General features: G+C 41.0%; 1 protein-coding gene across 3 annotated transcripts in view; it reads left to right on the top strand.

Annotated features, from left to right (window-relative positions):
- Window positions 1-20,862, top strand: part of DROSHA (drosha ribonuclease III) — a 109,266-nt gene extending 88,404 nt beyond the window's left edge. For all 3 annotated transcript variants that reach the window (XM_039523848.1, XM_039523849.1, XM_039523850.1), the window contains 8 exons: window positions 1,871-2,028; window positions 2,954-3,059; window positions 7,307-7,448; window positions 14,186-14,268; window positions 14,359-14,462; window positions 16,405-16,497; window positions 17,332-17,378; window positions 20,453-20,862. In XM_039523848.1, the coding sequence (XP_039379782.1) occupies window positions 1,871-2,028; window positions 2,954-3,059; window positions 7,307-7,448; window positions 14,186-14,268; window positions 14,359-14,462; window positions 16,405-16,497; window positions 17,332-17,378; window positions 20,453-20,583 (864 nt within the window). In that variant the 3' untranslated portion in view covers window positions 20,584-20,862. The remainder of the gene's footprint in view (window positions 1-1,870; window positions 2,029-2,953; window positions 3,060-7,306; window positions 7,449-14,185; window positions 14,269-14,358; window positions 14,463-16,404; window positions 16,498-17,331; window positions 17,379-20,452) is intronic.
- Window positions 20,863-26,013: the final 5,151 nt, after the last annotated feature.

The raw sequence follows: 26,013 nt of genomic DNA, 5'->3' as shown, positions 1-26,013 counted from the left end.
TTTCTCCCTGGCACAGTGCTCCTCCTGGCTCCTGTCCTGGGGTGTCCCCGATCAGCCGCCCTGTCCTTCCCAGGCTTCAGGCAGGTTCTCTGCCGCTTCACTTTTGGAGGGCCTGCTTACTACAGCCCTTCGCTCTGTCTTCCGCCCCAGAGCCCCACCTGGAGTTTTCCTCCTTTCTCTCATTGCTCCCCCTCCCACCTTAGGAAAAAGATTTAAAGGGGCCATCCTCTCTAAACCCCAAGGGGTTACACTGGCAAGATAAACCTAGTGAGAAGTAACTTTGTCTTCCTCCTGTTGATCTATTGTACCTAGAAACCGGGTACAAAAACAGTCTGCATATTTTATTGACCTCAGCATTTAGATCCTAACTTAATCATGGGAGGTCAACGGGTTTGAATCAAATTGCTTAAAAACGTATTGCTATTTTTTTTCTCTAATATAGCATGGTTATTTTTTTTTAACAGTGATTCCAGTAAGTTTACTATTACATGGACACTTAAAATGTTGGCAAGTCTGAAATTTAATCAGTCTCTTTTCTCATCTATTTAGAAAGTCACTAAGTGGTTAAGGTACTAGTCGAGAATGTGGGAGCCTTAGGTTCAAGTCCCTGGTCTGCCACAGACTTCCTGTGTATCATGGGCAAGTCACTTAAGCTCCCTGTGCCTCAGTTCTCCATCTGTAAAATGGGAATAATAACAGTTCTATCTCAAAGAGGTGTGATGATGATAAACATATTAAAAATAGTAAGGTACTCAGATACTGTGGTGATAGGAGCCATTCAAGTACCATAGATAAACATTGTTGTGGTTCAGAGCAACTGTATCTGTGGTCCACCAAGGGCATCCGCTCTAGGTTCCTGGCTCCTCAGCCATCACCTTTCTTGGTAGAGACCTGTGTCTCTTTCCCTACTGACCAGGGTTTTTCCAAGCTGTAAAATTCCCTGCCTGCAGTAGATATTCCCAACAAGTCACACAGCACTTTGCTTTCTCGCCAGAATAATGAACAGAATAATAGTCTGCAGTTCTAAGTCACCACACAACTCTTCATAAACAAGCATATTCATTCTTAAGATGAAAGGGTTACAGAGAAAACATTAAAAACAATAAAAGAACCTACCCACATGTTAAAAAGCTTGCCAGAGATCACTTCAGCTCCAACCTTGGCTCTGGTAGGTGTCAGTCCTTCAACTCCCACAACTGAGTTTTCCCCATGGTTAATGGAAATAGATTTCAGTTCCAGCCTTCCATGGTGGTGGTGCAAGATCCTGAGAGAAGCTCTCCTCCTTCTGTGTTTTTGTTTTGGGTTTGTTTGTTTGTTTGTTTGTTTTAACCTCTCCCGCTAGTGATCTGTGATTCTGCATGGGTACAACTTGCATTGGAGCTAGTGCCACCCATTTATTCACCACAGGCTATCACTAGTTATTTCTCTTTTCTGCTCCCACTCATTTGGGCTGAAGATTTCATTTCCTCTTTGGCCCAGACACCACCTACATCCCCACTTGGCGCTGATTCTCTCTGCTCTTGGGCAGAGTCGGCCTGAAAAATACCATTGTAAATATTATTAGAAATTACCTGAACATTGTCCTTTTACATTTTGTATTTTAAAGCTTTGTCATTTCTTTTTGTTTTAAAGAAAGAAAGGAGGGAGTAGTAGGGTTTGTTTGGTTTTTTTTGTTTGCTTTTTAGTCTGATTCTCGATTATCCAAGTGTCAGTCCAAATGTGAGGTGGATGTTTGTGTGTATACACAGTGCACATTTCTGTTTTCCCTCACAAACAGCCAGTGGTTTTCAGAAGATCTGCTGTTCTCAGATCTTTTTTCTTTGAAATGTATAGTGGCCTTCTATCGTTAATTTGCATTTGTTATTTACAGCTGCAAGAATCCAACACTGATCGGCAACTTATCGAGACTTCCCCAGTTCTCCAGAAACTTACAGAGTTTGAGGAAGCAATTGGAGTCATTTTTACTCATGTTCGGCTTTTGGCACGGGCCTTCACTTTGAGAACTGTGGGATTTAACCACCTGACTCTGTGAGTATAAAGCAGAATCCTATGCTTAACTATGCTAATCTTACTGCTGATTTCCTTAATGGTCCATATTTATAATAAGAAACAACTATGTATGTTTAATGAAGGTCATGATCTAATAGTGCAACCTGAGGTCATCAGAGAGCCTGAATTGCTGCAGCAGAGCATGACATTTTGCAGCATGTTAGCTGCCTCATTTTAACAGCACCATGTAACAGCATGGATTGGATTACAAGAGGACGCATTCGTGAGAGATATGTTCATGTGAGGAGTTCATAAATGGCAAGAGGAAAGTCACAGTTCGAAGTTGATAAAGATATCAATTCTTTATCCCTGATGCAGTAATGCAATATGTTCACATGGACATGATGTGGGAAAAGTAAACCCATGCTTTTGGGTGCAAGGACTGTCTTTTTGTTCTGTGTTTGTACAGGCGCTAGCACAGTGGGGTATGGTCCATGTCTGCGGTTCTTAGGTGCATCCACAATATAAATAGTAGAGTAATACCTGGCGACCTCAATCCCTAAAGTAGATTTAGGCCCTGATCCTTTAAGTAGTCATGTATGGGGAGACAGCTGATCCATTGAAATCAACAGACACATCAGTTTATTTACATGCAAAACAATTGCAGTATTGGGACCTTATTCCTGATAAATTTAGCACCAACCTGTACCCGCCAGTTAGTCCCACATCTGTGGTCTAGTAATTTTGTTTAATGGTAACTACCTCCTTTGCTTTTTCCAGAAAGTCAACGTACAGCAATAAATAATTGTTTTCATCACATCTAGTTAACACCAGAAAATTGTGTTAAATGTGTTTAAAAATGAACTACACTTGCTTTTAAATTACTATATTTTTTAATTTGCATGTTTTTTTTTTCCCCCGGACTGCTTATTGATCTTCCCACATTGATGTTTTCATTTTTCAGAGGCCACAATCAGAGGATGGAATTCCTGGGTGACTCCATAATGCAATTGGTAGCCACTGAGTACTTATTCATACATTTCCCTGATCATCACGAAGGGCACTTAACGGTGAGAATGCCATCAGTCATGCGGTCCGGGAGAGCAAATGTGGGACAGAAACAAAAATGATAAGAGAAGCTAGTTAGTGACTTATTCTGTATTTGATTAATAACAGAAACTTCAGTTCCCTTGTTCTGAATAAATCTTTGTTAATTCAAATATGTGAATCCTGCAAGGGACAGGAAATTTTGATTTATGAAGCCAGTGCAATAATATTTCTTCCCTCTGTAAAATGGATCAATAGTGGTTATCATCACACTGATGACCACTGAGACCCAGGTAGTGCTTGTTTAACACAAGTGTTTGAAAGGGTGTTTGTTAGACAGACATCTCACATGAGTTTTATTCATGTCTACCAGACTATTGAGTCAACTTTTTTTTCCATTTTCTGTGGTTGTCACTGTGAAATGATGTTGTTTTCCTCCCAGACATTACAATTTATTTTACCCTGGTCTGTCAATTAGTCTCATTAGTTCTAACAATTTATTATTGATTCCCATAGTTTACCAGCATATCCTGCATAGGAACCCAGGTTTTGAGCCTTTGAGCATCTTCTGAGTGCACTTTGGTAGGCAGTGTTTCAATAGATAGCCTTGCAGATTGGTAGAGTAGTTGAATGTAGATGGTTATTTATGGCCTGATTATCTGTGGAGAAGAGAATTATACTGCAGAATTTTCTCAGATGCTCAAGCATTAATTGGAATACAAAATAAAAAAAGAACACTGCAAATTGTCAGGACTGTCAAGTCTAAAATTTCCTATTTAGCTAGAGGATTGGTTAGAGATTTCAGAGATGTTAAGATGAGTTTTCTCAGGCTTTAATGGGAGGGATGGAGATGCTGAATCTTTAACAAGGATCTTTTTTTATATGTTTCTTAGGCATTTGAGTTACAGATATTTACAGAAATAACCCCTCCTCCCAAAGTAAACAGTCTAAATAAAAATCATTTTATTTATTTATCAAGTTTCATGTAAAATATATGTCATCCATACATTCATCCAGGAAATTCAGATTTAATAAGACCTGAGTTTCTAATGTAAAAAACATTAAACAGAAAAAATAGCTTTTCATGCCAGTTTTAGTCATCAAAAAGAATTTTTTAAAAAGGTGGGGGGAAGGGCACAAACACATTTTTTTTCCTTTGCAGGTCACCTTTAAAAATGTAGGCATCGGTGCAAATATAGTATGATCAATCTCTCAATAACTGTTTGGCAGGAAGGATATAGAGCAGTGGTTCTCAACCTATTGACCATTGTGGGCTGCATATGCAGGTCTCTGTGTGTTATGTGGGCCACATCCACATAATATACATACCGCCTGTATGGCCCTGAGGCTGTCACCCAGGCCGTAGCTGTGTGTAGATTGGGCCGCAAGCGGCCTGCAGGCTGCTGGTTGAGAACCACTGGTATGGAGTGTTACATGTATAATTAATGGCTTTGAATCCTCAGGACAATGAGCAGCATAGCTTAGTGTTGTTTAATTTAGTCATAAGTGACTTGGAAAGTGGAACTAGTTACATGTTGTCCAAGTTTGTAGCTGAAGATACAAAGCTAGGACATGAATAATTGAGAATTGTCTTTTCATCAATTTAAATTTGAATGAGATTTGAGAGGTAGTTGGAGTGGTGGTGAGTAACTTGGAGAGAACCAGCGAACATTGGGCTATCTATCTATATCTGTCTCTGTCTGTCTGTCTATCTTCATTTAGGGACACGTTTCCATTTAAAGTAATTATAGTGTATCAACATATTGCTGTATCTGGAGTTTGTGCACAGCATTGGTCACGGAAGTCAAGGTAATGGTAAATGTTCAGATGAGGGCAGCAAAACTGATTCTCAGTGTGAAGTAGTTGTTTATGAAGAAGTTAGTCATATATATCTTGAGAAAAGGGAAATAGAGAAGAAATTTTATGAACACTTTCCCGATAGCTAATGGGAATAAGGTATGTTCTACCAAGGGTATAAACGTGTAGCTGAAGTCTCAGAAATAATGGTTTAAGTTAGAAGTTAAGAAAGACTTCTTGTCCACAACAGTTCTACCTGCCAGTACCTGTGTGTAATATGCTGGATGAACGCAGAAGTATCAGACAAAGTTAACTATATATCTGGAATTAACTCCATCTGAGTGTAGGTGCTGAAGTGTAGGAGACACCTTCCATAATGGAGTAGATTGGGTTCTCAGCCTGGAAGTTATGATGGGTGGGGTTTGGAGTGTTGCAATGACTCTGTTGTTCCCATATTACTGAAGTGTATCAGGGTCCTCATTAGATTCTGGCTACACAAGAGGCGGGTCCTTGTATGGAAGAGTGGACTAGATGGACCACTGGTTCTTTCCGTCTTTGAGATACATGTATTGTATATGGACCAGGACTCCATTGTGCTAGGCACTGTACAAACGCAGAATAAGATGATCCCTGCCCTAAAAAGCTTACAGTATTATAGCAGGCAGCCATTTATATGTCATGGCTGTTCAGCACTCTGGTCTCATAGGTTTTATGTTGTAGTTAAGTAAGATTTTGTTTTGTTTTGGGACTTGGGTGACTGTTGAAAGCGGATGAGTAGGTGGAAAGGTGTGGAGAGGAGAGAGGAGTTAGGAAGGGAGGGAGGGATATGCTGATTTTGCAGTCAGCCTAGTTTATGAAGATCAAGTTGTGAGTGTCTGCTTCATACATCATTGCCAACAAAAAAAAAATCATGACCATACTGTTCTTTATTTATCTATTGTCAGAGATGAAATATCAAGTACTGAGAATAAATCTTGATTTTCATAAGCTCAGTTGACACACTGGACCCAGGCAGCATAAAACTTTTGTCTAATAAGCTGAGCAAATGTGACATGTAACTCAAAAGGGAGCAATGTGTGCATATGCAATCTCTCCACCCTGGGTGGCTTGGACTGTTTGTTTCTTTTTGTTTAAGAAAGTGACTCTCTTTACTCATAGACTTTAAGGTCAGAAGAGATCATTGTGATCATCTAGTCTGACCTCCTGCACATTGCAGGCCACAGAACCTCACCTACCCACTCCTGTAATAGATCCCTAACCTTTGGCTGAGTTAATGAAGTCCTCAAAGAAAAAGGCTCATGCTCTTTTTAGTCACACTTTTCCATTTTGAAACTCCTTAACTTCAATAATCAGGAGATACTCAAGCTGAATGAAAACCCCAAGCCAAGTTTAAGATGTCTGTAAAGCTTTTATGTAACCATGTTTTCTGCAGAGCTCCATACTTACCATGTCTACATTATCACTATAACCAAACCAGGAGACTCGGTTAAAATACAGTTGTCTCCTCAATTAGTTACAAACTAGTGGCCATGTACTGTAACAATCAGATCCAGATCCTTCAACTGATATAAATCAGCTTGGCTACACTGACTTCAAAGCTATGCTGTATACCAACTAGCCAGGAATGCCCATCTCTTATCCTTCCTTTCCCTCGCACCCCCAATCTAATGGAATTATGAACCGGGTTTGCTAGTTGTGTAGTAGTAGTCTTCCTTGCTTTAACATAGAGAGCATCTTTGTTTTTAATCCCGGTTACAAATATTCTTACACTTTGGATGTACTGTGTGTGTATGGATTTCAGGATATTGTGCTTGTTTGTCTATATTACCTATGGTAAAACATGTTCAGATTTTGTTAGCATATATACTTCCAGCAAAATCAATACAAGAAATAGAGTGATGAGGAGAAGGCATTTGTTTTTAAAGAGGAACGCCACTATTTTTTTTTAAATGTAATGCAGGATTATGGGAACTGCACCTTCTTTATAAGCAGGAGGCTCTCTTAGAATCCTCCATCAGCATGATTGTGCACTTCTTCCTGCACTGCTTTATTATCTGGGCACCAGCAGCACAATAAAACTGACTAATGCACAGAGTCCTAGTCAGTTTCATGCTGCTGCTCCTACCAGTGGTACTGGAGCACCGTACTTATCTATTTTTGTTGTTTCTGGTAACACCCATGAAGCCAGCCCTGTAATATCTCGGCTTCCAAGTCATCCTCTTCCTTACCGTCAGCTGGAATGGAACAAGGGAGACAGACCGTAGAAAGAAGGGACAATGAAACAAAAGTTGGATCAGAAACAAATGGAGACTATCCAGTAATAGGCTGGGTGTAAAAACATCAGCAGAAATCAGAATGTGCTGAGAAGAGAAATGCAGTAAACTCATGGGGACAAGGACCTAAGGAGCTGCTTTACTCTTATAGTTTAACATTATCTAATGTTAAAACTAGGTAGAACTCTTTGTGGTTTCAGTTGTTGCGAAGCTCATTGGTGAACAACAGGACACAGGCCAAAGTAGCAGAAGAGCTGGGTATGCAGGAATTTGCCATCACTAATGACAAGACCAAGAGACCTGTGGCTCTTCGGACTAAGACTTTGGCTGATCTCTTGGAGTGTGAGTACCAATATGGATCTTAATCATACTGTTAACAGAATACTTAAATATTTAATTACTTAATTAAATATTTAATACTTAAAAACTAAAAGCATGTTAAAAAATTGGGGAAGCTTCTTTGTGACTACTGGTACGTTGAATAAGTGTATTGAGACAGTATGGAGATAAAGACCCTCATTCTACCAGGTATTTAAACAGCCCGTTTTCCCCCAGGACTTGTTTAAAAATTCCATTTAAAAAGTAGTAGTATTTAAAAATATATGTTTTAACTCTGGTTTTTGGTTGGATGTTGCTATTTTCAGATTGATACTTCTTCAAGTGATGATCCCTACGTGTATTCCACACATGGGTACACATGCATGCTATGCACCCAACTCCAGAAATTCTTCAAAGCAGTGTCTCTTGGCCCGCATATGCACAGTAGCTCTCCTTGTGCTCCTGACCGAGGATATAATAGGCAATGCGAGTTGATGCATCTCCAGTTGCTTCTTACCGCTGCATGGCCTGAGTCAGAATTGTATCCTCCTTCACGTCATTTCATTACCTATCAAGAAAACATTTGTAAATAGTTATATTTTTAGATTAGTAGTTAAGAAGTTTATAGTATAGTGTATTTCTCCCCAGTTCTCGAGCCAGTTTCCTCTCTGGCTCCAGAACTATGCCTAGAATCCCAGGATTCAAGAATTGTGTCTCCTGCCCTTGATCCATCTCCATCAGTGAAGAATATCAACACTTCTTGTACTCTCTGGGTGAGGCACATATCTCTGCAAAGTGCAGTATCTGTTGTTCCTTCCCACCCAGAACTCAAGAAGCCCGGGAGCTTCACCTGAAGAAGCACCTGATAGAGAAGACTATGAGGCACTTTTCCAGTCTGGGCCAGGGAGACCCCCCCAAACATTGGCCTTAACTGCCTAGCAGCACCTGTCCAAGCACGTGCCTTGGTGTGTAGCCTTCAACATGTACGCCTAAGGATTCTTCTTCCAGGATTCCCCATGAGAGTAAAGGGCACGATCCTTGATGCAAAAACATATCTCCATTGAGGACTGTCCATAAGAAATGAGCTTCGTCCACAAGCCAGTCCAGGTCAGGTGAGACATCACAAATGAAATCTAATGAACTGGCTCCATGAAGACCCCCAGATCAGAGGGAAAGATGCATAAAAAGAAAGATCTGCCAGTTCTGTGGGTCATTTCAGTACCAATGTGCAAAGATAAACATTGACCAGTTCCATCTATGAGTGCTGGTCCAGCCCCAATGTTGGTAATGCTTCATCCATCTAAAGACCATCCAGTTGCTGCAGATGCACTGGATCTAGGGAAACTCCCTGGACACCAGGGCATACAGAGACTTGTATAACACTGGAGGAAATATGTCCTTACTTTGGGGGAGGAGTCTACATCAGTGTCCTGGGAATCATTTCACCTCCAACCATCCGGCAGGACTACCCTGGTACCGATGGCACTGCCACTACCTATTGAGCAGTTCTCTGATTCAGAGAAATCAGAGAAGATGGCCCCATTGGTATCTCCATAGAGACAGTTGAGCCCAATAGGCAGTCGAGAGGTTACACCCACCATTCCACTTGGTACAACCCCCCTCTGCCTGGGACCAGTGTTACCAATTTCCTTAGGGTCCCCCACAACCTATTGTTGTTCGTGGGATACATATGGCAGGCTTCCAACCCCCTCTCAAGAGTAATGTCGCTCCTCTCCCTCTTGCCAGCTGGTTCATTCGTGTACGAGGAGGAAGAGGTGGAACCAGAGCGGCAGGTACCAACATTCCGTTGGTTGCCTCTTCATCAACTCCAGATGAAGTGGTTGCTCCTTCCTCACCTTCTCTGCCGAATGAGCCTTGCCAATAGCAGGAGCTGTTACAAAAAATGTCCAGTGATCTACAGATCCTATTAGAAGAGACCCAGAACCTTCAACACTGGCTCCTGGACATCATGCAGTCTTAGGGACTGAGTAAGGTGGCCATACCCATCATACTAGAACCAGCTAGGGTGGTATGGAACATGCCAGCATTCTCTGCCTTTTACACTGAAAAGGGCCAAGAGATGGTATTTTGTTCCTGCTAACTACCAAGCGTTGTTACAAAATACTATTTTAATACCTATTCCAGGCACCCAGACTTCACAGACAAGCATCCCACAGAAGATAGGGTCCAATTTCAGTCTCTATTCAATAAGGGGAAGCTGGTGGCAAAGGTAGCCCTTCAGTCTGCAGTGGATGTGGCTGACATAGCTTCCAGAAGTTTGGCCACTGGTCTAGTTATAAAAATGGATTCCTGGCTACAATTATGAGGGTTTCCTAGGGAGGTCCAGGACCCTCCCTTCTGACAAATCGAATCTCTACAGTGAGAAAATGGATGAGTCCCTGAACTCACTAAAAGATTTGAGATTGACTCTGCATTCCCTGGGGATTTATACCCCAACCTCTAGAAGGAAACATCAGAGGCAACCCTATAGAATTAGGCTACCCACTTCTCATGCACATTATTACCAATGCGCAGCCGAACCACCATGCCAACACCAGAAGATTCAGAGACCTCACTTCTCAGCTCCTTCTACTGCCACAGCCTCTAATCACTCTGTCACCAGCCAGGGCCACTTTTGATATATTGCTCAAGACCCACGTACCATCACTGATGCCAATCACCATGTCCCCATCATCTTTGGGGGTCGTCTCACTTTTTGCCCACAACTGGAACAAGATCACTGTGGACAGTTGGGTTCTGGTGATTATCCATAGAGTCTGGAGAAATGCCATAGAGTTTCTTTCCTTTCCACCTCACACACCCCCTTTCTGGTCCCCCCCTACCGGGATCATTCTCACAAAGTGATTCTTCAATGGGAAGCAGCTTCCCTCACTGAAGGGCAGTAGATCATGTTCCACCTCATTAACATGGGAGAAAGCTTTATTCCCCTTATTTCTTAATTCCCAAAAAAGACAGAGGGTGGGACAACAACTCAACAACTCAACATTTGAAAGTGGAAGTTCCTGACAATTAAGTTGGCATCTATAATCCCCTCCCTTCAGGAAGGGATATGTTTCATGGCTCTCAACATGAAGGATGCATATTTCCATGTGGACATTCACCCATCACACAGGAAGTTCCTGCATTTTATGGTAGGCCAGGAGCACTTTCATTTTTTAGTCCTCCCCTTTGGGCTGACTATGGCACCCAGAGTATTTACAAAGGTTTTCCTTGTGGTGATAGCCCAGATGAGATACCAAGAATATATAGTATTTCCATACCTGGATGATTGGCTCCTGGTCTGATCTTGTCAGAACATAGAGTCATCATCACGGTGTTTCATACAACTCGGAACAACCTTAAATGTGTGCATAAATGAAGAAAAGTCTGTTTTGTTACCCACAAGGTCAATAAAGTTTGTAGGGGCAAAGCTGGACTTGGCTTTCGCAAAATTGTTTCTCCCCTCAGAAAGGTTTCATGCACTGAGCACCCTGATTTCACATAACCTGCAATCCATGAATCACAGTACACAAGTGCCTCTCACCATTGGGCCACATGGCTCCATGCACCTACATGACTCCTTTCACCAGACTCCACTTACAGTGCCTGCTGGCTTGGCTCCACTCGATTTGTCAGCCAAGCAAGGACCACATCAACTCCTGGTCATTCTTACCAGAGTTGTCATCTGACTTGGTCATTGAACCTGGAAAAGGTCATGGTGGAAGTTCCCTTCATCCCTCCCACTCCCAGGACCACCATTGTTGCCTCCCTTTTGGGGTAGGCTGCTCATCTGGAGAACCACACTACTCAGGGTACTGGGACCTCACAAGAGGCCAGACTACATACTGAAACTGAGGGCGTCCAAGGCCTTTCTTCTGCATATGCACTCACTCCATATTCAGATAATGTTAGACAATATCACCACTATATAAACAAACAAGGAGGAGCAAGATCTCATCCACTTGGCCAGGAAGCCATCAGTCTTTGGAACTGATGTGTCAGGAACTGCATCACAAAACAGGCCTCGTGCCTTCCTGGAATTCACAATTCCCTGGCAGACAAATTAAGCAGGAGCTTCTTGATCGACCATGAGTGGGAGATTCACAACACGGTTCTGAGCGAGATATTTTACACAGTGGGTAATTCTGCTATGCAACCTTTTCGCATCCCAAACAAACAGAAAGCTCCCCCTATATTGCTCCAGGGGAGCCATGGGTTGCGATTCCCAAAGCAATACTCTGCTGATGTCTTGGAGAAATGGCCTCTGATATGCCTTTCCTCCCAGTTCCCTGCTTCCACAGGTCATAGGGAATATAAGTCTCGACGGTGCCAGCATCATTCTCGTTGGCCCAGACAGTTCTGATTCGTGGAAATTGTAACAATCTGCCTGCCCACCAATCAGAATTCGCCTATTCTCAGAACTCCTAACCCATAGCAGGTGGAAGACCAAGGATCCCAGTCCGGGCACGCTGCATCTCATGGCCTTGTTTTTGGATGGGCGTTGGAAATAGAATGCTCATATTCATCTCCCATTCAGCTGATCCTTTCAACCTGTGCACAACTGCACTAACATTCTCCAGATATTTTAACCATTCCAGTTGTTCTAGACTATCTCCTATCCTTGAAGACTTCAGGTCTTTCTGTTAGTTCGCTACAAGTACACCTAGCAGCAATATTAGTCCCTTTCTCCCTCCAGTGGAAGGACGATCTCTCTTTACTAACCCAGCTACAGTACGAGTCATGAAAGGCCTGATCAGGACCTTCCCATCGGTCCTTAGACCTACCCATCAATCTGACCCTAACCTTGCCCTGTCCAAGCTCACTAGTCCACCTTTCATACCCAAGGTGACTTGTACCATGGCCCACCTGCCCATGAAGGTGGCATTCTTAGTAGCTATCACGTCAGCTAGATGGATTGGCATGCTTGGACCCTTCATGGTGGAATCTCCTTATACTGTGTTTCACAAAGAAAAGGTTTCTCTTCGACTGCACCCAAAGTTTCACCCCAAGATTGTTTTTGAGTTCCACATCGATCAAATAATACTTACCTGTATTTTTCCCAAAACCCCATGCTTCCTCTGAAGACAGGAGACTTCACTCTCGCAATGTCCAGTGTGCTCTGGTGTTCTGCCTGCAAAGAACCAAACCTACTAGGAAATCACCAAGACTCTCTTATCACCATAGCACAGAAGTCCCATGGGCAAGCCAGTTTCCTCCCAGAGGATTTCTAAGTGGGTCTTGGGATGCATCTTAGAGTGCTATAAGATAGTAAATATTACTCCCCCTGGAGTGGGGAGCACAGGATACCTCCGTGGTATCCCTATCAGACATTCTGCTGCAGGACATCTGCAGAACAGTCACCTGGATTTCGACCCACATGTTTGAGACACATTATGATCTAGTCCATGTCTTGGCTGCAGATCCAGTGGTGGGATTGGCAGTATTGCAAGTATCTTTGCTACCAGCCCCCTCACACTCATCTCCAGTCTAAACAGTGCTAGCCAATCATCCATGTGTGGAATACACATAGGGACCATCACTCAAAGAAGCAGTGGAAGTTACTTACTGTAACTAGAGGTTCTTTGAGATGTGTGGTCCCTATCTGTATTCTACTCTCACCCTCTGTCCTCTCTGCTTAGGATCCTGTTGGATTTGTGGTAAGAAGAGGAACTGGAGAGGTGTTGACCCCACACTACCTATTATACCCTTGCTAAGGTGCAGTGCTTTGAAGAATTTCCAGACTCAGGCATATGGCATGTATGCATACTACGTGTAGATTACAGATAGGGACCACGCATCTTGAAGAACCTCCAGCTACAGTAAGTAATCGCTACTTTCAAGGGCCAGATATTCAAATACTAGCCTCCCTTTTTGCATCCCCTACAAGCAGACACAAAGAAGGTGATTTAGATGCCTAAGTACCCGATTTGCAGGTGCAATCAAGTACTTATTTGTTTACATGACCTGAGTTGTATCCCCCAAAGAACTGCAGGTGCAAAATTGTGGGCTCATAAATGGGGGGTTAGTATAGGTGACATCAAAAATTTGTCCCTAAGAGTAAAGATTTATTGGCATTTGAGTCAGGAGGACAGGAGTTCTGACAAATCAGAGGTTGTGACTCTCATTACTAGTGAAAGAGAGGAAAAAGTGATCCAGAATGTAGGGGTACTCTGTGCTTCACTGAAATTCAATAGGAGGTTTCAAAATAGCATTTCCACAAAGAGTACAGAGACACGTAGAGCAAGTCCCTCAATCCATTTGTGAAAGTGTTTGCGGTTCTCCTTCCAAGGCAGGTGAAATGGTAATAAATACTGTGCCAAGAAAATTAATCTGTATCCAGTGCATTTTAATACATTGCGTGAGAAGCTAAGATCTGATGTCTCTTGCCAAATCCTTTTAGTAAATGGAAACTATTCACAAACAACAGTGATTTATACCTAAGCATTTATAGTGTACCCAATAGTGATTTATTTCTAAGTCCTGGTCTGCTGGTTAAATCACAGGACTAGGAGCCAGGTTCTGTTCCTGGCTCTATAAATGACTGTGTGTGTGAACGTGGGCAAGTTACTTAACCTCTTGCTGACTCAGTTTCCTCCCCTGTAAAGCAGTGGTGACAATAATTCCCACATCACAGTAGTGTTGTGAAGCTTAGTTTGTTGATGATTTTAAAGTGCTCTAAATTACTCTAATATTGCTATAAGAGTGCAAAGCACTACACTCCTCTTGCGTGGCTGGTAATACCTAAATATTTTGTTTCTCAGCTTTTATTGCTGCGCTTTACATTGATAAGGATTTGGAGTATGTTCACACTTTCATGAACGTGTGCTTTTTTCCGCGATTAAAGGTAAGGTCAGTTTGCTTCATATTTTCATATATCATTGCGATTTGAGCAGTTACTGCAAACTCTCAAACCATCTTTGTGGATTTATTATAGGAATTCATTTTAAATCAGGATTGGAATGACCCTAAATCCCAGCTTCAGCAGTGCTGCCTGACTCTCAGGACGGAAGGAAAAGAGCCAGACATTCCTCTATACAAGTAAGGACCCCTGTATCACTTATACAAACTAATTATCAGTCTTTGTTTTACCCAGTACAAGATGTGATCAGACTCTGAACATCTTTCTTTTGTCTTGTCTTTATTTTAAGACTCCATTTGATCATGACTAGGTTTAAAATTGTTCTGTCTGTTGTTTAAAGAAATAATTCAGTCTGCTTCCAGACCAAAGATATTAAAAACAGTCTTGTTTTGTTTGGGAGTAGAAATCGTTGAGCCAACGTTTTGAGATCTGTATGTTTTAATCACTGCAGAGTTGAATTATTAAGAACTCTGCCTTTTCATTACATAAAGCCCCAGTGAATATTTTTTTCGGGGCTTACAGGGAGTTTTTTAATGAGTTATTCCTTAAAAGACAAAATCGTTAAAAACAAAAGGAATATTCAGAATGCTCAAGTACAATGAGTGCGCTGAGGAAGCTTGTCACTTGGATGTAGCCATTGACTGTGAGTCAAGAACCTGAGCTTTGTTCCCAGCAGTACCATGCACTTTATGTGACCTTTGTGTCTCAGTTTCCCCAGCTGTAAAATAGGATTATACCTACCTCATAGAGATGATATCAAATGTTGCATTTTGTAAAGCACTTCCACATCCACACAAGTACTACACTGATGGGTGTGTAAGTAGCTGAAAAAAAGAGAGAGGAAAATGCTATCAAAATGCCAGGCCTTTATTATCAGTATTTATTATATCACGAATGTGTATAGAATTAAAACCCAGGCATATTTCTCACGTTTACTGAAGTAAAGTTTCATATGAAGTGCAGTGGGTTACAGTGAAAATTGGTGTACTTCAGAAATATGATTGCAAAGTGATACTTTGCAGATCTGATTTCCCAGGTCTTTATCTGCGAGCTTACTCCCTTATCTTGAGGGAGATAGATACAAAAGAAATGAATTTCTGTTTCTTGTCAAACCCACTGAGTATAAGTACAGTATGTTTGTGCTGTTTTTTTATGATAAATTGATTTTGATAGTACAGCTCAGAGTCAGTCTACATTTGCTGTTATCTTCCTATTATCTTGTTTAATTTTCTTCCCATGGAGTTATTTGTTTCACTGCATTTGCAGCCAGTAGTTTTGCTTTTAAAATCTAGGGTGTACTTTGTATGTATGTTCGGTGTTACACAGTTCATTAGATGCAGAGTAGTTTGGTTAGATATTGCAAAAATTGATATGAACTTTTGCTGCTCCTTCTGTTGAGAAACAAAGTAGTGGACAGAACTTATCTTGGCAGTGGGGCGAGTTGGGGCAGAGGGAAGAGGGAAGAGATAAAAGGAAAAGCAAATCCATTGTGTGTCTAGGGAATTATGTCTTTCTCCTTGAGACGGTTGCTAATGCATAGCCTAGAATCTCACTCAAATGGAAAGGTGGTCTGATAAGTGACAGAAACAATAACTTTTCTGATGGAACAATGTGTTTATTCTGTGAATTTGTCATGTAGAGGAGCAGCATATCAAATAGCAACACTCCTTTAAACCTTTGTAACTCTTTACAGTTTATGGGCCAAAATTTCAATGTACATGGGCTGGCTTGTCTGATTAAAAGTGTGTGTCCAATTGTATAACTACATTTATTCATGCAATTAAAAATGGATCCAGAGAGTTGCAGCCATTGGATGAGCATGTAAGCATTTTTGACTGCAGGTCATGCATTTACGTTTTTATTAGGCCTATTTGTAAGCCCAGGAGTGTTAAATAAAGCTAGTTGTAGACAAAGACAAATTTTATGTACGTACTTCGCTTTAACAAACACCGGTTTGACATCTTTTGGTTGAAGTAACATATACAGCCAGCAGTCTACCCTCTGACATTGTGCCTTGTGCTAATCTTGCTAAGTGGACTGAAAGCTTGATGAGATATATGCCCTTGCTAGATTATTGTTTCATACTTTCTGCTTGAACAAATTATGTCTTTCTTATCTCAGGACCCTGCAGACAGTGGGACCTTCTCATGCCAGGACATATACAGTCGCTGTTTATTTCAAAGGGGAAAGAATAGGATGTGGTAAAGGCCCAAGGTACAGTGGAAATGTATGAAATGGTTTTAAAAAGCGAACTTGATTGTGAAAGCCCCTGAAATGACAGCACAGGAGACTAATATTTGCTGATTAGTCACAGAAAAGGTAAAGCAACTTGAGCAACAGCTGTGCAGCCTCACTACTCTGCCCCTGTGCCTCAACCTTACTTTAATGGGGCCATATCCTAGTGGCTGGAGGTAGTTAGTCTCCATGTCCACTTGCTCCTTAGCCTCTCTGCTGAGGTTCCAAAGAAGCAGGTGTGTTTAGTGACATTTATACACTGAAACCACCAAATAGCTTCCAGGTGGCAGTGACCATGGACAAATTTAAACTGGCTATTTAGGATCAGAGAGTCTTTCCCCATTTTTTACTGATCCCCACCAGCAGTCCAGCCCTCATTATATTTTTTTGGCATAGAAAAAAAAAGTTACACATTTTTGTAATGGGCTTAAACCTCTAAGATTATTAGAACAGAACCGTCAGTACATAATTTTCACTTTGTAGTACAGAGTCAAAATGTCATTTGATTTTTGCTGCTCACTCTTCTATCTTTATTCATTTTTCTTTCTCTTAATTAAAACAACTGCTTCACTAATGAATTACAAAACAACCTTATTGATCTAATTTTTTTTAAAAAATGATTCCATAGGAATGATGGCACTATTGTGTGTACATTTGCGGAAACCTTGATTTACCCATTACGTTATGGGCCTGACTGACCAATGATTCTTTGAAGAGTTGATCACAACAGAGTAATATGAACCCCAGATTCTGGGAAACTGTAGTTTACCCAGTAAAGCATAAACTTACCCTATTTTTGTTTGGTTTTGACAGTATTCAACAAGCAGAGATGGGAGCTGCTATGGATGCACTTGAAAAATGTAAGAGGTTTTCTTGGGAAATGGGAAAACTGTTGTAATTTACTCAACTGGGTTTTCATGGGGGGCAAGGTGGATGTTTTATGGGGGAGGAAAATGGGCCAGAGAATGTACACAAAATGCTATCAGCTTCTGAACTTTAGGTTTGCTTATTAATAGTTTCCATAAAACTTTGTCAAAAGTCAAGTAGTACGTATGACACACAGAGGCGTTTTCAAAGGGAAGTTTTCAGTAAGTCACAGATGCAGCAATTGTCCCTTATTGTACTTAATTCCTTAATCACTAAAAGGTTCCCCTGCTTTAACATGGAACAGAATGGGGTAAGCTTGCTCTGTGGTACAGGATGAATCCACCCAACACATTTTACAACCATTTGCTAGTAAGGTTGTCTACTGTGGTTAGGGGCATCCATCTTCTAGAATGTTTTTGATAATGTGGACAGGGTAGATCAATTCTAGGACCATTCTATGAAACAGTGTTAAAAGCCTAGATCCTCAGCTGTAGTGTAAGTTATTGCAGTCCCACTGAAGTCAATGGAGCTAAAACAATGTACAGCAAGTAAGGATCTTCCCCTATGGTCTTGAACCAGGGGTCACCCAATTAAATTAATAGGCACCAGGTTTAAAACAAACATAAGGAAGTACTTCTTCACACAATGCACAGTCAACCTGTGGAACTCTTTGTCAGTGGATGGTGTGAAGGCCAAAAGTATAAGTGGGTTGAAAAAAGAATTAGATAAGTTAATTGAGGATAGGTCCATCTATGGCTATTAGCCAAGATGGTCAGGGATGCAGCCCCATGCTCTGTCTGCCAGAATCTGGCACTGGATGAGATGGGATGAATCACTCGATAATTGCCCTGTTCTGTTTATTCCCTCTGAAGCATCTGGCATTGGCCACTGTCGGAAGACAGGTTACTGGGCTAGATGGACCTTTGGTTTGATCTAGTATGGCCATTATGTTTTTATGTTCTTATTCTGCCATCTCCTCCAGGTGTTGCCCCCGACTCACCATCATCGCCTCAAACTAGTCTGGATTGAGTTTAAACCAGATACCACTCATACATGCATTGATATATTTCTAAAACAATATTTATATTTAATCTGGAAGGATCACATTTTTAATCAATAAAAGTCAGTAAATGTTGATATCACCATACACACACTAACCAATGCAAAAATATTTTCATCAGTGATAATCAATATTTATAAATAGGCAAAAGTAAGAAAAATGGTGCTTGAGAATTTATTAGAGTAAAAATACGGTGATTTAGACTTGAATTAGGCTTGTCACAAATGAACTAGCAAATGAATAGGAAAAAGGAGTCTGATTTGTATATTTTGATGTGATGTTGACAATTTGCATTTTAATGATTTTGCTTTAAGGTTTTAAATCTCAGCATCTACTGTCATTAACTAATTGTCTGACCCTCTCATAATTTTCCACAAATGTGAAAATTTAATTTTTTGAAATGCTTGAACATAACATCGATATTATCCACTGATGATATAAGAAAATGAAAATTGAATTCTGCTATTTATATTTGTAGAATTGGGGATAGCTAAATTGTTGCTTTTTGAGAATGGCTTTTAATGCGGTTAGAAATGGAGAAATGGTCTGAAATAAATAGGATGAAATTCCGTTAGGGACAAATGCAAATATATACAAAATAGGAAATGACTACCTAGGAAGGAATACAGACGCGCCCCAGGTTATGCAAACCCGACTTATGGAAATCCGGACTTGCGGAAAAAGTTCCGTAAGTTCTGTAAGGTTTTTTTGTTTTGGTTTGGGTTTTTTTGCTTAATTGTCGGAGATGCATTCCCGACTTAAGCAAAATTTGACTTACGCAAGGCATTACGGAACAGAACACTCGCATAAGTCCTGGAACTTCTGTACTATGGAAAGGGATCTGGAGGTCATAGTGAATCACAAGCTAAATATGAGTCAACAGTGTTACACTGTTGCAAAAAAGCAAACATCATTCTGAGATGTATTAGCAGGAGGGTTGTAAGCAAGACACGAGAAGTAATTCTTATGATAAGGCCTCAATGGGAGTAATGAGTACACATTTCAGGAAAAATTGGAGAAGGTCCAGAGAAGAGCAACAAAAATGATTAAAGGTCTAGAAAACATGATCTCTGAGGGAAGATTGATGAAACTGGGTTTGTTTAATCTGGAGAAGAGAAGAGTGAGGGGGGATATGATAACAGTTTTCAAGTACATAAAAGGTTGTTACAAGGAGGAGGGAGAAAAATATTTCTCCTTAACCTCTGAGGATAAGACAAGAATCAATGGGCTTAAATTGCAGCAAATGCAGTTAAATTGGACATTAGGAAAAACTTCCTAACTGTCAGGGTGGTTAAACACTGGAATAAATTGCCTAGGGAGGTTGTGGAATCTCCATCATTGGAGATTTTTTTAAGAGCAGGTTAGACAAATACCTGTCAGGGATGGCCTAGATAAAATTAGTCCTGCCTTGAGTACAGGGGGCTGGACTAGAAGACCTCTTGAGGTCCCTTCCAGTCCTATGATTCTGTGTTTGTTATCTTAGAACTCAGCTATCATTTTCCCACTCAGAACACTGCCATTATCCTGGCTATCAAGCCTGCTTTTGCATTTTCTAAAATAAAAACAGTAATAATGTGAACATCTGTACAACACTCAGTACCAGTTGCTCTTACTTTGTCAGATATTTTAGTTGCTCTCATTCTGCAGAGTGTTGATTGTATTCTCACTTCACTTTTTCAATATTAACTACCTGTTGCCAGGGGAACAAAATGTAAAACCCAAGTATTACTTGGACATGTTACTATGTCAGCATTTTATAATCCGTTTCTGAGAATCGGCCAGGCTCCGTAGCAAGGAAAACAAATGTTGAAATTATCTTTGAAACTAAGGTTGTCTGATCATGGTGGACTTCCAGTTTTGTACTGAGTGTTACGAATGAATGAGGCAAAATGATAACTGCGTGACTTTTTCTCCTCCATCTTATAAAAGAAAAATAAATAAAAATTGAAGCATTCTCTGTGCTACCAGCTGCCCTTTATTAATGTAAAATATTTCTCCCTGTGTCAGATAACTTTCCCCAGATGGCCCATCAGAAACGGTTCATTGAACGGAAATACAGACAAGAGTTGAAAGAAATGAGGTGGGAAAGAGAGCATCAAGAGAGAGAGCCAGAGGAGACCGACGAAGTCAGGAAATAAAAGGAGGGCACGGAAACAGTGCCATATTTACTTACTTAATAACTCCATGGCCTATGGAGACGTAACCTAGTTTCATGCAGGTGATGAATGAAGCATGCCTGCTGACAGCAAATACAAAATAATGCTCTCTCTTAAAAAAAAAAAAAGAAAAGAAAAGAAAAAAATCGTTTATTTTATTCTGTTTTAGCTGCAAAGTCTTGGGGACTTTTCCTAAGATTTTTTTTACAAAAAGCCCTTTTAGCTTTTATTAAAAGTTGTGGAGAATTTTTTGCTTTGTTTTGTTTGTTTTTAATTTTGTCTTGTATGAAATAATAAAGTGTTAATTTCAGAATCTCGCCAAGAAAATAATAATTGTTTAATTAGTGTCTACTGTGTTTGAATGTTTCTGTTCCAAAGACCTGCAAACACTGTCACACTGACTCAGTGCTGAAGAGGAAAAAGAAGTTGTTGTGGCCCTGGTTCAGCAGAAGACTTAAACTGGTGCTTAACTTTTAAGTGTGTACATGCAGGGAAATGCATGTTTCAGTGATTTGCTGAATTGGGACCTTAATAAGTTTTTGGTCCATCTTAAGTACAGTAAATCTATAGCAACTTTACCACAGGAATATTCATTATTTACTCAGGGAATTCTCTTCCAAAAATTAAAAACTTTTGCACAATATTTTAAAATTTTGAATATTTTATTTGTCAGAATAACACAATACCATCATACCAGTTTCAATTATTTTTGGAATTTATTTGGAAATACCTGTCAGCAACTATATCTGTAACAATACAGATGACAAAAAAGTTTCAGGAAATATTTTTTGACAAATAGATTCCTTACTAGGCATATTAATACAGAACTCTGAGTAATAATTCATTTAAACTACAATACAGAACCGTATTTCCCACACCCCTCAGAAGCAGAGCAAAGTCTTATGGGAGTCAGGGGTAATGGAGGAACTGATGGAGAGGGAAGTAATTGCTGGGAAGGAGCCAGGGTGGGAACTTGGAAGATTCTTGAGTATGGATGGAAAAAGTGTGGAACAGGTTTTTCGGGGGGCACGGAGGGATTGTTAGGGAGCTTCCCCCATCACCATGTCGCCCTGCACCCCCTTGCTTTGTCCCCATGTGCCTCTGTACCCCCTCTTCTCCCATGTGGCCCTGCACCCCCTCAGCCAGCCCCCTTCCCTCATCCCCTTGTGTCCCTGCACCCCCTCCCCCATCCCTATGTGTCTCTGTGCCCCCACTCAGTCACCCCCCTTTCCCTATGTGGCCCTGCACCCCCACACAGCCCTGTGGCACTGCACCTCCACTCCCATTCAGCCTCTGCCCCCCACTAGCCCTTATGAACCCATCTGTGACCTTCCAGCAGCTGGTCTGTGACCTCCCTCCCCATGTGCTCCACACTCTCTCCCCATTTCCCCTGTCTCCTGACCTGGCCCAACAGGCACTGTGAAGAAGGCAGTGCAGGCTCTTTTTCTTCCCTATGGTAGCTGGCACTGGCTGGGAGCAGTTGCTCTGATCTAGTGCCACAGTGTCCTCCATTGGGCAAAAGGTGGAACTGCAGCAACGTTTAGGCAGAAGTTACTTTCTGCAGGAAAAAAATATGCGTGGCACATGAATTATGTGCATGCGCAGTGGCGCAGAATTCCCCAGGAGCAGTTATTAAGATTGTTGTTTAAAACAATGGACCCAGGAAGCTTCAAACAGTTAGAGGGTGTTATAGCTGCACGTGAAAGGTTGCGGGGGTGGGATGGGAGGGCTTTAAAAAGGCAGTGTTGTAAAGATTCTATCAGAACAATATGATGATTTGAAGCAAAGAAATATCTATTTTTTGTCAGGATGTGGCTAATTATATATCAGTTTGTAGCTTAATTGTAACTTTATTCCTATCTTCCTATTCTAGCAAAATGGTTTGTCCAGAAAACTTTGAGTGTCAAATTTTGCCTTCAGCAGCTGGATACCTGCAACTCCAGATGGAAATACAAATGGAAATTGTGTGCATGTACCTGAGGACAGAATTTGGCCCTTAGGATGTAATTCAAACACATGTAGAAGGGACCTTTGGCTCATCTCATCTAATATCCTGTATGTCCTAGGCCTTTAAATGTCACCCAATTACTGCTGTACTGAGCCCAATAACTTGTATTTGGCTTAAAGCACACCTTCCTGAAAGGCAACCAGTCTTGATCTGAAGACACCAAGAAATGGGGACTCCACCACGTCCCTTGGTAATATTTTTCAGTGGTTAATCACCTTCACTGCTAAAAATGTATGCCTAATTTCTAATTTGAATTTCTCTGGTTTTATATTATAGCCATTGAATAGTGTTATGCCTTTCTCTGCTAGACTGAAGATCCATTTAGTACCCGGTATTTTCTTCTGTGGAAAGTGCTTATATATAGTAATCAGATCATCTCTCAGTCTTCTTTTTGATAAGCTAAACAGACTGAACTCTTTAAGTTTGCTGCTGTAAGGCATTTTCTCCAGCCTTTGAATCATTTTTGTGGCTCCTTTCTGCACCCTCTCCAAATTTGATAATGCATACCTGGCCAATGATACATCAAATAGTTCCATAATCAGAGCCATATTTAGCCTTACATAGAGAACCTTGAGAGTTTTTTAAAGGATGTTTCTTTCACATAATCCATCCCAGTATGACAAGCATTTTATGGTGCTGATTCAGCAAGGTACTTCTGGCATCTGCTGAATGTGTATGACAAGAGTTCCCAAGAGCACTTCATCATACAGATGGGCTAAAAATAGTCACCAGTATAGCTGAAAAGTTCAAACTATACAAGCTTCACTCCATAGTTGCACTTGTGAGCTAATCAAAATCTATATTTTGAGAAGCATGTTTTCGTATGTACACTGCCAGTGATGCATGCACAATCAGAAATGTGTTTCTGAAAATCTGACCCCAAATTGTTGCCTCCCGTCTGCCTATTTGATAATATCTGTTGTTTATGGACCGATGTTAAATATATTTCAGACCAGGAGAGAGAAAACGTTCTAGAATTCCCAAGAGTGATAAACCAATAAAGCTAAGAAAAAGGCATATGAAGGAAAGTTGATGACCTCGGTCAGATGCTGCTGCATTTTGGCTTCTAAGAAGTGAAGGAAGCTCCTTAGCAACTTCAATGAATAAACAAAATGCTAAAAAGTCTTTGAATAGGATCACACACAAAAAAACCAAACACACTTCATATCCAGTGCTGGAATTAGACATGTACATGGTGAGTATTCCATATCTCCACTTACGGCTGCAGGCTGAAACAAGGGCAGAAGGTGTTGATGGCTGAGTGGTTTATACCGTTACTTTGTTTATTCCATTTCAAGAAGTGATCAGATCCATGCATTTAAAAAGAAATACTAAGCAGTGACTTCATCTAAAAGGGTGATGGGCTTCACTCATAGTTTGTGATGTCACCAAAGCCGCGCAATGGAACTGTTGGCCCCTAATTCAAAATTGCATCTTATTTTCCATACATGAAGTGTATGGTTGTTAGTGACTGGGACAAGGGCAGTTGTGTCTAGGGGTCAGTAGCCAGGTTAGAGCTGGAGTCAGGCACCAAGAATTGGAGTCAGGGGCAGAGTCAAAGTCAGGTCCAATGGTCAGCACCTGGTTGCCTTATGTGAGGCAGACAGGGCTGGGAACAAGCAGCCAAACAGAAGCTATCACAGCCTTGGACAAATGCTTTGAATAGCCAGTGCTGTGCTGTTGCTGCTGCTCTTAAAAACCAGTCAGGTGGCTCAAGTGGGGCCCAGCTGTACTTGTTAGCATGCTTGGGAATAATGCTAGCAGGCTGGCTGCGGGTCCTCATTCCTGACCATGGTACGTATAATGACAGTGACACACACAGGAGTCATGGTTACTTTATTTCCTGGCCCCAATGACATGACACCGTTTCCACTGACTCCAGTAGCCACTGGGATGGTAATGTATGATGGTATTTTCCACTTCTATTCTGTGTATCATTTGAGGATCCCAAAACACTTGATAAGCATTAGTTTAATTAGTTTAGTTGCATATTTAATGATATTCCTGTTAAACCTATCAAACAACTCTGATTTCACTGCAAATCTTAACACATAAGAACATAAGAAAGGCCGTACCGGGTCAGACCAAAGGTCCATCTAGCCCAGTATCTGTCTACCGACAGTGGCCAATGCCAGGTGCCCCAGAGGGAGTGAACCTAACAGGCATTGATCAAGTGATCTCTCTCCTGCCATCCATCTCCATCCTCTGACGAACAGAGGCTAGGGACACCATTCTTTACCCATCCTGGCTAATAGCCATTTATGGACTTAGCCACCATGAATTTATCCAGTCCCCTTTTAAACAGTGTTATAGTCCTAGCCTTCACAACCTCCTCAGGTAAGGAGTTCCACAAGTTGACTGTGCGCTGTGTGAAGAAGAACTTCCTTTTATTTGTTTTAAACCTGCTGCCTATTAATTTCATTTGGTGACCCCTAGTTCTTGTATTATGGGAATAAGTAAATAACTTTTCCTTATCCACTTTCTCAACATCACTCATGATTTTATATACCTCTATCATGTCCCCCCTTAGTCTTCTCTTTTCCAAGCTGAAGAGTCCTAGCCTCTTTAATCTTTCCTCATATGGGACCCTCTCTAAACCCCTAATCATTTTAGTTGCCCTTTTCTGAACCTTTTCTAGTGCTAGAATATCTTTTTTGAGGTGAGGAGACCACATCTGTACACAGTATTCGAGACGTGGGCGTACCATGGATTTATATAAGGGCAATAATATATTCTCAGTCTTATTCTCTATCCCCTTTTTAATGATTCCTAACATCCTGTTTGCTTTTTTGACCGCCTCTGCACACTGCGTGGACATCTTTAGAGAACTATCCACGATGACACCAAGATCTTTTTCCTGACTCGTTGTAGCTAAATTAGCCCCCATCATGTTGTATGTATAGTTGGGGTTATTTTTTCCAATGTGCATTACTTTACATTATCCACATTAAATTTCATTTGCCATTTTGTTGCCCAATCACTTAGTTTTGTGAGATTTTTTTGAAGTTCTTCACAATCTGCTTTGGTCTCAACTATCTTGAGTAGTTTAGAATCATCTGCAAACTTTGCCACCTCACTGTTTACCCCTTTCTCCAGATCATTTATGAATAAATTTAATAGGATTGGTCCTAGGACTGACCCTTGGGGAACACCACTAGTTACCCCTCTCCATTCTGAGAATTTACCATTAATTCCTATCCTTTGTTACCTGTCCTTTAACCAGTTCTCAATCCATGAAAGGACCTTCCCTTTTATCCCATGACAGCTTAATTTACGTAAGAGCCTTTGGTGAGGGACCTTGTCAAAGGCTTTCTGGAAATCTAAGTACACTATGTCCACCGGATCCCCCTTGTCCACATGTTTGCTGACCCCTTCAAAGAACTCTAATAGATTAGTAAGACACG

The sequence above is a fragment of the Mauremys reevesii genome, linkage group 2 (genome assembly GCF_016161935.1).
Source record: "Mauremys reevesii isolate NIE-2019 linkage group 2, ASM1616193v1, whole genome shotgun sequence".
In the NCBI taxonomy this organism is placed as follows: Eukaryota; Metazoa; Chordata; order Testudines; family Geoemydidae; genus Mauremys; species Mauremys reevesii.
This window is presented reverse-complemented; position numbering and strand designations above follow the sequence as displayed.